The following is a 12,933-nucleotide window of genomic DNA, read 5'->3' on the forward strand; positions in this document are numbered from 1 at the left end:
CCCCCCCCCCCCACCCCCCCCCCCCCCCCCCCCCCCCACCCCCCCCCCCCCCCCACCCCCCCCCCCCCCCCCCCCCCCCCCCTCTCCAGCACCCCCTGCGTCCTCCAGCTCCCTCCTGACCGTTCAGCAGCAACACGGTAACCCCCCCCCCCCCCCCCCCCCCCCTCCCCCCCAAGGCTAGGACCCCTCCTAGCCGCGTCCCCCCCCCTCTACAGCACTCCCGTGAGCCAGCTATCTTCTGCTGACCCCGGCGGCTCCCGCCCTACTTTCGGCTCCTCCCAACGTGGGACTGCCCCTCCTCCATAGTGCCCATCAACCAGTCCACCCTCCCCCGCTCCTGCATGGGGACCCCGCAGAAAGCCCGTGCTTTCGCCCTGCCGGGCCCCGCCTCCTCCAGGGCCACTCCCATTGTCAGTCCCCCCCCACCAGCTCCCCGAACACCCCGTTTACCCCTCAGTCCAAACCCGTCCACCCAACTCCTGCTAGAAAACCCATAAAGAAAACACCCGTACGGCGCCACCCCACCTCATACCCTAAACCCTGCAAATACACATACAATATAAATAAATACAGTATTCTACAGCATCCCCCCCCTCCGGGGGACCCTCAGTTTGTGTCCAGTTTCTCGGCTTGCACGAAGGCCCACGCCTCCTCCGGGGACTCAAAATAGTGGTGCCGATCCTTGTAGGTGACCCACAGACGCGCCGGCTGCAGCATTCCAAATTTCACCTTCCGACTGTGGAGCACCGCCTTCGTCCGGTTAAACCCGGCCCTCCGCCTCACCACCTCCGCACTCCAGTCCTGGAAGATCCGCACCTCCGTGTTCTCCCATTTGCTGCTCCGCTCCTTCTTGGCCCACCGGAGCACACACTCACGATCCACGAACCGGTGGAACCTCACCAACACCGCCCGCGGTGGCTCGTTCGGCTTGGGCCTCCTAGCCAGAATTCTGTGGGCCTCCTCCAACTCCAGGGGCCCCTGGAAGGACTCAGCCCCCATCAGCGTGTTCAGCATCATCACCACATAGGCCGCTAGGTCCGACCCCTCCAGCCCTCTCCGTGAGGCCCAGGATCCGTAAATTCTTCCTCCTCGACCGGTTGTCCAACTTCTCGAACCGCTCCTGCCATTTTTTATGGAGCGCCTCGTGCACTTCCACCTTCCCCACCACGGCCGCGACCTCATCCTCCCCCTCGGCAGCCTGCTGCTGCAGCTCCCGGATCGCAGCCCCCTGGGCCGTCTGGGTCTCCATCAGTTCCCTGTTGGTTACCTTGATGGACTCCAGCAGCTCCACTTTCATCTCCTGGAAGCAGCGCAGCAGAGTCGTCTCGACCCACTTCTTCAACTCTTCAAAACTTTCGCCGGCCGCCATTTTGTCCTTCGGGTCCCGATTTTCCCCGGGTGTTTTCTCCTTCGATTCTCTCCCTGCCCTGCTCCTGGTCTCCACCATGGGACCTCTGGGGCTACTCCTGGCCTCTTCCCACGTCGGGATTCGCCTCACAAGCTCCGTTGGGGGCCTTTACAAAAAGCCCCAAAGTCCGTTTTTTCCGGGAGCCTCCGAACGTGCGGCTCAGCTGATCATTGCCGCTACCGGAAGTCCTTCAATCTTTTTAAATGTGCGAACACATGGGCCTTCTTGACAGGCCCATTCAACCCTTGCACGTTCCACGTGATCAGCCTGGTTGGGGAGGCTCCCTGCCCCCTCCTCCTGCTGATCAACCATAGCCCCACTTGGGCCAGCCTTGAGCGCCCACCGTCATCGTACCTCCTCCCATTACCTTTTAGAAACCCTTCCCCTGTCAGCAGTACATCCCCTCCTCTTTCTCTCCCCCCCCCCCCCCCCCCAACCAAATCTCCCAAATAACAACCCCTACCTTCATCCCCCACTAACCTGCTCACCCCTGTTTCACTTCTGTGAATTAGCCCGCCCAGCTAACCTGGCAGCCCCTGCCCATGGCGCCTAACATCCTACCCTCACTGATTTCTCCCTCCCCGTCCAACCAACCTGCTAGTGCAAACAAAATTAACCCCACCCCAAGACCAATTCAAGAGATCAACCCCCCACCTTCCAACAAAGAACAGAAACAAACCTGAAGCAAAACAGTGGCCTCAAACACAAATTAAACACAGCTCCAAAGCATCTCCACCAAAGTTCAATGCCCTTCTCCTGCCTGTTCATTGTCTGTGATGAATCTCATTGCCTCCTCCGATGTACTGAACTATAGTTCCTGGCCTTCATAGGTCACTCACAAATGTGCCGGGAACAGCATCCTGAACTTCACCCCCTTCTTGTAGAGGGCTGCCATGGCTTTATTGCAGCTCACTCTCCTCTTGGCCCGCTCTGCACCCAGTTGCATACCTAATCTGCCTGGCCGACCTCATGATCCCCTCCTTGTCCAGGAAATGGTGCAATCTCGGGCCACCTCAGCGGGTTGTTCTTCTGGAGCTTCTCCACTGGCGTCCTGTGATCTCAATCCACTTCCAGAGATCGTTCGAATGCACCCTCTCCCAGCAGCTTATCCAGCATCTTCCCTGCAGCCGGCGTCTGCTCCCTCACGTCCCTCCGGCAGAGCTACAATCCTAATATTCTGCCTGCGTGACCAGTTTTCCAGATCCTCGACTTTCTGCTGCAGTCGCCTCTGCTGATCCCACATCAGCCCCATCTCCACTACCATCGAGGCAAACTTCTCCTTATGTTCCCCTGCCACCTTCTCCATCTTCTGGATTGCCTGATGTCGGGCCTCCAGCCTCGTCTCCACGCGGTCGATCACCGCATTAATCAAATCCACCGCCTGGGCCAGGTCCTCCAGATTCTCCTTGCGTTGCTGGGTGAACGTCTCGTTTATGAAGCTCGCCAGCTGCTCAGTTGACCACTGAGCTGGCAGGACCGTTCCCTAACCCTCCACCATCTCCACATGTGCCGCAGACGTCGCACCACCTTTTGCACTCTTGCAACCGCTTTTGACCCTCGGCTCCATGCACCAGTGGATCACTCTTCTTCCAACACTCCTGCACCTTTTTTCCTCCTCACATCTACCCATTAACAAACAGGGGAAAAGTTCAAAAAAACTGCCACTAGCAAGAGCCACCAAATGTGCAACCACTCACATCATTGCCGCCACCGGAAGCTCAGCTCCTTTTAGGAAGGTCCTCCATTCGTCTTCTGCTGTTGTGGGGGTGCCTGGTGCTCGGGTCGATGTTCTACCCCTTCCTTTGGAGTCCTGGGCCTCCTTGCCTCGTGGGTCTGCCGGTTCGTCCGCTTGTTGTTCCTGGCCCTTTCCGCCACTTCTGCCATCTCTTTGGCCTCTTGAGCCCCCATTTGCTGGCATTTATTCCCTGTTGTTCCTTTTCATCCGTTGGGGTTGTTTAATTATGGTTTTCCGGCCAAAATTTGTCTAAAAGTGTCTTTTTTGGTTCTGGTTGGGAGGACAACCACCTGACGTGGGTCCGCTCAGCACCGGAAGTCATGGTGACCATTCATAATCAGAATTTGTTGATTGTATCAAACAGTCTACTGTTAATTTGAAGTAGAATCATTTGAATTTTACTTGGAAAAAGGTCTTAAGGTTTAGCTAATAAAGTAGTACTACAGGGAAGAGTCTCAAAATCATCTTTTATAATTAGCGTTGCCCCAGTGAAAAAGATTATTGTCCTCTGTGTAATGGGGTGAATACAGCCTGGCCCATTGCATTGTCCAAAACTAACACATTGTGATGTGTAAGCATTGCATGTTGCGTTTAACACTATTGTTGATCGTTAGAGCTGTCTGCATTTAAAACTTGGATTAAGATGCCACATGGTGTGATGCACTAAAAGGTCACCTTTTCAGTTACATAGAAAACATCACAAAATCATGTTTTGTGCTGATTTGAGGTAATTGCAACTGTGCTGGCTCTTTAATACCCTCATGCCAAGAATGAGAAAAATAGTTGAAGTACTGATCCTGGATTGCATAATATGCACATGATGAGATCAGGATTGAGTGACAGTGGCATTGAGGTCAACTCTGATATATTCTGTTGCCAAATATTCAATTGGAGCCCAGTAGTTATAAAGAAGGACCATATTGGCAAAATATTCAAGTTTGCTGCCGCAGAACTACGGTCAAGCAGGAATTGGAATGAAAATATTTTTTTAAAACACAATTATGTAACCCATTTGTACTATCCTGGTGGTAGTTTTCTACATTTCAGTTTGACCAGCAAAATAGGTTATGCACACTTTCTCAAAACTGATTCAATACATGATATCAGGAGATAATTGCCTTACATTTCTTGGGCAATCCAAACAACATGTAAACCCTCATTTATGCCCTGACCATTTTTGAAGAACATTATCTTGCATTCCAAAGATGTGCAGGTCAGGTGGATTGGCCATGATAAATTGCCCTTTGTGTCCAAAATTGCCCTTAGTGTTGGGTGGGGTTCACTGGTTATGGGGATAAGGTGGAGGTGTTGACCTTGGGTAGGGTGCTCTTTCCAAGAGCCGGTGCAGACTCGATGGGCCGAATGGCCTCCTTCTGCACTGTAAATTCTATGATATCTTTGTATTTCTCTGCATCTTTATTTTCTGTAGCACTACTTGTTCAGACTCTGAATATGTTAAATTGAAAAACTGTTCACTTTGTACTATTGACATATTTTGTAAATTTACTTCCCTGCAGAATCAAGGCCATCGAAAGCCCTGATAAAGTGGATGATACAATATGGCTGATGTACTGGGTGGTATATGGTCTCTTCAGTGTAGCTGAATTCTTTTCTGACATCTTCTTTTCCTGGTTTCCCTTCTATTATATCTTCAAGGTAAGTCAAAATGAGTTTATAATGGATTAGTGTTTCAATGTGCAGTAAAGTTGGAGAAAACTTAAGTTGCTCTACCTTTGAGCATAACTGATTCTTTTTGCAATCAACTACTAAGGCTGCTCCGGTCTAACATTAATAGGACATCAGATTCCATTATCTTTTTTTAAATTGTTTTTATTAAAGCTTTTTTCAACCAGAATTTTTACATAACAGAAAAATAAACAAAAAATATTTAACAAAACTAGGTGGCTGTTATCATTATATAAAACGCAAATATACATTAAATAGACAATTCCCCCCCCCCCCCCCCCCCCAAGCTGCTGGGAAGGAAGGGTTGGCCACCACACTAGCGAGCAGGCTAGAACGGGGGGGGGGGGGGGGGGGGCTGCCGCACAGCTCTCTCTGGAGAGGCAGTGTCTGGCAGAAGGGGGGGGGGGGATAAAACTCTAGGCGGGGGGGGGGAAACTGGGTGGGAGGGGAGAGGCCCACAGGGGCACAGGGAGAGGGAGGCAAGAGGGGTGGATAGCCCTGGGGGGAATTAGGGTGAGGGGGTGGAGCAGAACGCTGGTTACGGCAGGTCGCACGTGTCAGTTGGAACAAGGGCATTGAAAATGGCTATCTTGAATGGCTGGCAAACAAAGGGGAACCCTGAAGTTCAGGGGCACATCCACATTGAAAATATGGCAACGATGGCCATCATGGATGGCCCTGAAACAAGGGAAACCCTGGTGTGTAGGGACAGACAGATCCAGCCCCAAATCGGTGAAAGAGTGTAGCATGGCGAGGGAACTAAATGCCTTTAAGGAGCAGATGGGGGTGGTGGACCCATGGAGGATCAGTAATAAGAACAGTAAAATGCAAAAACGGTGGACAGGGTAATCCAGGGCGATTAGAGGGCCGCGCAGACACTGGGAGAATGTGCAAACTCCACACAGACAGTGACCCGGGGCTGGGATCGAACCCAGGTCCTCGGCGCCATAGGCAGCAGTGCTAACCACCATGCCGCCATATGAGAGGGTGGACTTGTAACTGGATTTAAACCCAAAATCCTGTCACAATTACTTCTCACATAAAGCTGCTGGCTGCATGAAAACACAGCAGTAAAAATTACTGCTTAACCATGTAGAAAGCTAGGGAGGTATTTATATAAAGCAAAATCCTTCAACTAAAACTTTACCTTGAAATCTCTCTTGAGGCCTGAGCATCATGGTCCTGTGACAGGAAAGAAGGACCCAGAACTCCGACACTGAGACCGGACATACAAACTCTGCGACCCTTCTGATACCGCAAGTCACGACCCACACTTTGAAAAACTATGACTTAGTGAAGTATTTTGCAATGGCAGAGTAGAAGACACTTAAGTTGAGACACTTTGAACTTGTAACAGTTTAACTCCTTTTTAGCTTGGAATAGTTAATTTACGAGATCTATTGCTGATTCAGCAGGAACTGGAGGAACTTGGGCTACCGTAAACATTCCATTTCAATAAGTATTTATAATTCCTGATGTCAGGTTTTTTTAATAGAAAAAACTATAAAAGGGATGGGATGTACCTGCAGTGCCAGTTTTTAAGTACTGTGAATGGCTGTAATCTATTATAAACCAGCCATTAACTGGAATACCAGGAGTTGATACCATGAGTAGTTTATCCTAGGCTTAACAATAAATGCTATACATCATCAGGGAGGCAGAGTAACTATGCTGGATATCAGCGGGCTAAGTGTTGCCTTCTTACAATGCTGAAAGTGCCCTCCATCCAAAAATCTAAGTAGCGACTTTGGGTCTGTTATCAAACTATCTATACTGTGACAGAAGATTTTGCCACAATCGTTCAATCAGGGTATGCTAAGAAGATTGACAGAAGTGAAAACCAAAATGTATTGAAGCCAAACCGCTTCCACTGTGAGTAGTAGGCCTTGTCCTGGTGAAGAGGGAATGTTGAACTTGCCTCAGCTTCCTTCATCCAAAGTTTTAGAGTGTGTGGTGCCAAGAAAGGCTGCGCAATCTCTGGTTGAGATGAAAATTGTGACTCCCTGCTGAGATAATTTCCATGCCTTTATTCCCCCTAAGCACTCGGTCCCCACTACCACTAGAACTTTTCACTCTTTCTCTTCCACTTGTTTGGTTTTCCTCCTCTTCAACCCACCCCCTCCTCCATTAAGGAGGATGTATATTTTGTAACAACAATGTATCGTTTAGTTTTAAAATAAAATCATGTGTAAAACCACTAACTGATCTGGTGTCAATTCCTGCATTAGGGCAGGTGTGTGTTATATATAATCGGTTCGGGAGGTCAGTAACATGGAGAATGATGTTTGCAACAAATATTCAGAGCTTGTTTTTATTTAAGTCAGTATGTAACAATAATCAAAATGCCCCATGTGATGACATTTGAAGCAACAATTGATATAGAAATAAATCAAATAGGAATATCGTTGTAGATAAATGTAGAATCTTAGTTATTTTAATACATCTCTTTATCTGATCATATTTAGTGTGCGTTCCTGGTTTGGTGTATGGTCCCCATTTCAAATAATGGTTCTCAACTGATCTACAAGCGTTTTATCCGCCCTTTCTTTCTGAAGCATGAGGCTAAACTGGATGAGGTTGTGAAGAATCTTGGTGACCGGGCCTCAGAAGCTGCAGATAGCCTTAAAGAAAATGGTAAGATAAATAACTTATTTTAGCTGTCGTAGATTCTTAATATAACTTGTATGTCAGAGTCTGATGAGCAGATCTACTGCACTACACGACCTTCAAATGTCCTCTGAGTGATGAGATACATTTCTGTATTTGTAGTTCCTGGAGAATTGAGTACCCTAATTCAGGAGGAAAAGAGTCTCTCGGCAATCGCGTCTCTCATCTGGGAGTGTGCTGGAATAATATCAGCATCAGCAGAAATTGCAAACAAGTTGCCCTGCATATGTAATGGGGGGGGGGGGGGGGGGGGCAGGGTTAGCATCAATCTGATTCAGCAATTTGCTGAGGAGTATGTGCATGGTCCAAGGGAACCCAAAGACCGAGATTGAAAAATAACATGTTTCAGCGTATTTACACACAGCTCCCCTGCATAACACCCACCCCTTCCCCCATTACACAAATCTGTATATATAATGTTGCAATATTGGATGAAGCACTGGCAGAGATACTGGGTGGGCTTCTCCATTGGCTGACGCCGAAATCGGGAAATGCGATTGGGCGGAGAATAGGTTGCAACTGCAAAATCATGGCGAGCGCCAATTTGATGCAAAATTGCCACCTCGAAAGTGGCGTCAATGGGGTCCAGAACGCACATACAGTAAACACCGTTTACATATCATTAGCAGGCCTGACCCAGTATTCTCCAGGGCATCTGCGATTCTTTGCCTCTGATGGGCCGAGTTCTCAATGGTGCGGTTCACTTGTGCCTTTAAAAATTGTGAAACCGGCGTCATGGCTGCTGAAGGAGCCATTGTTCATTCGAAAGTGTTCAACATTGCCATAGTTTGCTGACAGTTATACTGCTGGCTGGGGGGCTCTTGCCATGGCTTGGGGGAGTAGCAGGGCGTGGCCAGGTGGTGGGCTGTGGATTTGGGGTGGACAGGCACAAACAACATTGCTGCAGCTGGAAAGGCAAGCCAATGACAGCCCACTGTGAACATAGGGCTATGGGTCGTGTAGGTGTCCCCCCAGGACACTCTCCTCGGTACACTTTGGCCCCAGCTGACCCTCAGCGGGATGGGCGCGCTCCAGTGCAACCAGTGTCACCTTGTTAGCTGGAATGAGTGTGTGGGGATTGTAATGTGTATGTGCGGCTGCAGCTGGTCAGCCTCCCATGTGTCAATTACGCACCGTTTTTCATTGGAATTGATTGTGTTCCACATGGCACCAGTGCTAGTCCCTCCATAGTCACCGAATCTGTCCAGGTTCGGCGCCAGTTTTGCTGTCGTAGAAGTCCATGAAACCTGTCCCACGTCAATACTTAGTCTCGGGAATGGAGAATCCAGCCCGCTGTCTTTTATATAAGGCATTAAATTGAGGCTTTGTCTGGTGGTACAAGTGCTATTTTAGAAGAGCACGGTAGTCCTGGTCACTATCACGAAAGTAGGTAATCTGGTCCATTGTGAATCCCAAGTTTGTTCTGTCTCAATTCAAGCCTTTTGCATCCAGACATATTACTAGGATTCTTGTTTCATTGTACTATGGTTTGACACTGGAAGTTACAGAGGAGTCATTTCAAGTTAACACTCATTCTCTGGGTAACTTTCTTGACTGTGCTTCGATATCTCCCCAAGGAGGCTGAGCTTGAAAATTGGTGCAATGTTGAATCATTTGCACAAGGTTACATGCTTCATTCCAGGGCCTTGTACTGAAGTTCAATATCTCTGTATGAAAATTAATTTCAAAAGATAAATGTGTAAGGCAAAGTAGCTAAGCGGCCAAGTTACCAATTTGATCCCTTGTCCATGCTGCGTTCATCAGATTCTGATTGTTATTCAGTAGTTCTGTCTGCAAAGTGTTGAGTAAAGACAGGATCCAATTCAAGTGTGATGGCGCAATGCTAGAGCAGCTTGTAAATGTTTGCTATTCGGTGCCCCAACATAGAAACAATGCCTTGGGAGGTGCAAGGGAAGAAAGTTTTCAATGAAAGGGTGCAAAAATTTAATTGGTAAACCAGTGTTGTTGGTAGCATGGTAGCACCTCAACAATTAATTTGGGGCATTATCAGAATTTGTGTTTGGCTGGTATGATGGAAAGAAGAGGAATATTTGAAAGTACTGTCCACATTTATGTTTTTGTCTTTCCAGCCAAGAAAGCAACAGCAAATATAATGTTCGAGGAGAAGAAGAGCACTTAAGCAATGTCTGAGAAAGCTTGCTTTTATCTTCAGCTCCCTGGAATCCAGTGTGTTAAGATATTACCGTTGGAAAAACAATTTCAATGCACACTTTAAATGTATTTCTTATAACCTATATGCTGAATTTTACCAAAATCAAGAAAGTGGAATAAATGTATGGTACGCAATGTAATATTACAATCAGTGTTTAATTGCTTGTTGCAAATATTTCATGGACTATTACTAATGATGCAGTTGCAATTCTGAGAGTGGCATTTTTCTGGTCTGTTTTGTCCTTTTATTGCCTGGTAAGTGTTCAATAAACTTCTAAAGTTGACTCGTCGCTTCTTTTGAATGGTTCATTCCCAAGTGTTCAATGCATTTGCAGATAAATTAGGCTGTTTCAGTTGGCTGCTTGAGGTAGTGAGATTTGATTTTTTTTTTGATAAATTCTTTTGTCATCAATATAGTTGGTTTCATCAAAGCCAGGCTAATGTTGGTCACTCGGCAAATAATGTCACTATGTGGACAGGCCGAAGGAACCAGAAAATGGTATCTGTAAATTTCTATATGCCAATGGGATAGCAAATAATTGAAAACTAAAAGGAGATACAATTCCAAAAAATATTCCAATATAGTATTATTTAAGCTAAAAGGCCAACGTGCATTTGTATGGTGTCTTTAATACACAAAAATGTGCCATGGTGTTGTAGAAGGGTATATGTACGAATCAAGATTAGTGAGACCTAAATGGTTGCAGTCACAGCTGTCAATAGTGAGGCAAAAAGTGGGGGTTGTACTAGAGGCTGGAGTCCAGAATGGAGAGTTCAGTGGGGATTGTTAAATCGCATGTTAGAGCAGGAAAGCATAAAGAGATTGAACTACAAGATTGAGAATGCTAGATATATACTAAAGTATATTAAAGGAGGAAAGGGAGGCAGGGATATCTAGGGGGGGGGGAATTCCAGAGCTTGGAACTGAGACAGCAAAAGGCACAGCCAGGGGTGCACGGGCTGGTTTAGCACACTGGGCTAAATAGCTGGCTTTTAAAGCAGACCCAGGCAGGCCAGCAGCACGGTTCAATTCCCGTACCAACCTCCCCGAACAGGTGCCGGAATGTGGCAACTAGGGGCTTTTCACAGTAACTTCATTTGAAGCCTACTTGTGACAATAAGCAATTTTCATTTCATTTAATTTCCCCAATGATGGAGACTAAGATCAGAGATGTTCAAGAAGCTGTAATTAGAGGAGCACCAATATCTTGGAAATTGTCGGGCTGAAAGAAATTAGAATTAAGTGAGACTATGAAGGAATTTGAAAACAAGAATGAAAACTTTAAAATTAAACTAGATAAGGACAGCAGAGTTTTGGATGGACAAGTTTGTGGAATGGAAGATGGAAGGCCACCTAGGAGACCATTGGAATGGTATTGAACTGATGCACACAATTATACTATCTCTTTAACTTTAAGTAGATCCCACAATCATGAAACTCTTCTATAGGGCTGTGGTTGAAAGGATTTGAATGTCTCTTCTGGTACTGTTCAAGTCAGAGGTTTATAGCATGAAAACAGGCACTTCGGCCCAACCTGTCCATGCCGCCTGGTTTTTAACACTAAGCTAGTCCTAAGTGCCTGCATTTGGTCCATAACCCTATATGCCCAGCTTCTCCATATAACTGGCTAAATGCTTTTTAAAAAACAAAATTGTACCCGTCTCTGGCAGCTCGTTCCAGACACTCATCACCCACTGTACAAATTGCCCCTCTGGACCCTTTTGTATCTCTCCCCTCTTACATTAAATCCTCTAGTTTTAGACTCCCCTACTTTTGGGAAAATATGTTGACTATCTACCTTATCTATGCCCCTCATTTTATAGACCTCCATAAGATAGTTGTCTTAGGAGAGTAGATACTTTAAGGGTCCAGTGATTATTGCATCAGACAGGAGGGGCATTTGATGTGCAGCAACACCACCCCCCTTGAGGAAATTAGTTCCCGAAGAATCTCGACAAGAACATGAATAGTGAGAATCACCCCATGTCTCAGAATTACTATTGGATGCGATCCGTGAAAAGGCTACAATCCCTTAGATTCAGGGCAAATCAGTCTTAACTTCATTTGTGTTTTTCTCCAAAATAACTTTGAACAGGAGCTTACACGAGTTTCATTTTTGATGTGCTGGAATTGTATCTTAACACAAGTCTAACTTTGATTAAACATTTTTTATATATATTTTTGAATGAATGAGCAAGGTACATAAAATACCTTTCTGTACAGACAAATTAAAACAATTGAATACTGTAGTCATGTCTAGAGGTAAAAACAACATGGATGTGGGTTGCAGCAGCTAATTAGTTGAGGCAGCGTCAGAATCGGGTGATATACAGAGACATACGGTTACAATCTCAGTTGATGTAACTGGACAGCAAGATCCCAGAATGGCACCAGCTACTTGTGAAACACAATCGATTCGAATGAGAAACAGTGCAAGATTAGCCGGTTTCACGATTGATACTCAGGAGACTGATGAGCTTCCCCCGCACAAACACCATCCCAGCTGACAAGGAGAGCAGCCCCAAGGTTTACGGATCCTGAGCTGGAGAGCCTCCTGGAGGCAGTAGAGGATGACCCTGTACCCTGGCCTGGGAAGGAGGCTGCTAGCCACCTCACTTTGTTGTGCCTGGGCGCAGATGGAAGAGGTGGTGAGCACCGTGGGCAATGTCATCCAGACTGGCCAGCAGTGCTGCAAAAAACTGCACAGCCTCCTCGGTGAGTAGGCAGCACTGTGCCCCTGGCACCAAATCCTGTCCCACATCCTTAACCCCATCCCTCACACTGCACCACATGCCAGTACCCATTCTGGCCACCATGGTCGGGTGCCCTGGCCACAGGCCACCAGCCTGGGCTGCATGCGTCAAACTGTCGAATGTTATTGGTTTCTTTCCTTCCCACCCTTTCCTGAAAGAAGTTGATCAACAGCTGCCACCTCCGAGCAAACGCCTGGGTTGATCCTCTCAAGACAAACAATCTTTTCCAGCCTGAGCAACCCTGCCATGTTGTTAATCCATACCCCTGCCTTTGGAGGCTCTGAGTCCCTCCATCCCAGCAAGATACGTCACCGGGCCACCAGGGAGGAGAAGACCAAAACATCAGCCTCCCTGGAACTTCCGATAGCTCAAATATTGCCATTTCTGGACTCGGAGTCACCCTCCCTCCCAGGACCTCTGACAGAATCCCCTCAACTTCGGACAAGCCCAGAACATATGTACGATTTACCGGGCTTCCCCTGCAGCGTCCGCACCATTCCTCCACTTCCTC

General features: G+C 47.3%; 1 protein-coding gene across 1 annotated transcript in view; it reads left to right on the forward strand.

Moving 5' to 3' along the window:
- Nucleotides 1-9,952, forward strand: part of reep5 (receptor accessory protein 5) — a 53,433-nt gene extending 43,481 nt beyond the window's left edge. The window contains exons 3-5 of the mRNA XM_038805081.1: nucleotides 4,661-4,799; nucleotides 7,295-7,463; nucleotides 9,587-9,952. Coding sequence (XP_038661009.1) covers nucleotides 4,661-4,799; nucleotides 7,295-7,463; nucleotides 9,587-9,636 — 358 coding nt within the window. The 3' untranslated portion in view covers nucleotides 9,637-9,952. The remainder of the gene's footprint in view (nucleotides 1-4,660; nucleotides 4,800-7,294; nucleotides 7,464-9,586) is intronic.
- The last annotated feature ends 2,981 nt before the right edge of the window (nucleotides 9,953-12,933 follow it).

This window comes from Scyliorhinus canicula, chromosome 8 (genome assembly GCF_902713615.1).
Source record: "Scyliorhinus canicula chromosome 8, sScyCan1.1, whole genome shotgun sequence".
In the NCBI taxonomy this organism is placed as follows: domain Eukaryota; kingdom Metazoa; phylum Chordata; class Chondrichthyes; order Carcharhiniformes; family Scyliorhinidae; genus Scyliorhinus; species Scyliorhinus canicula.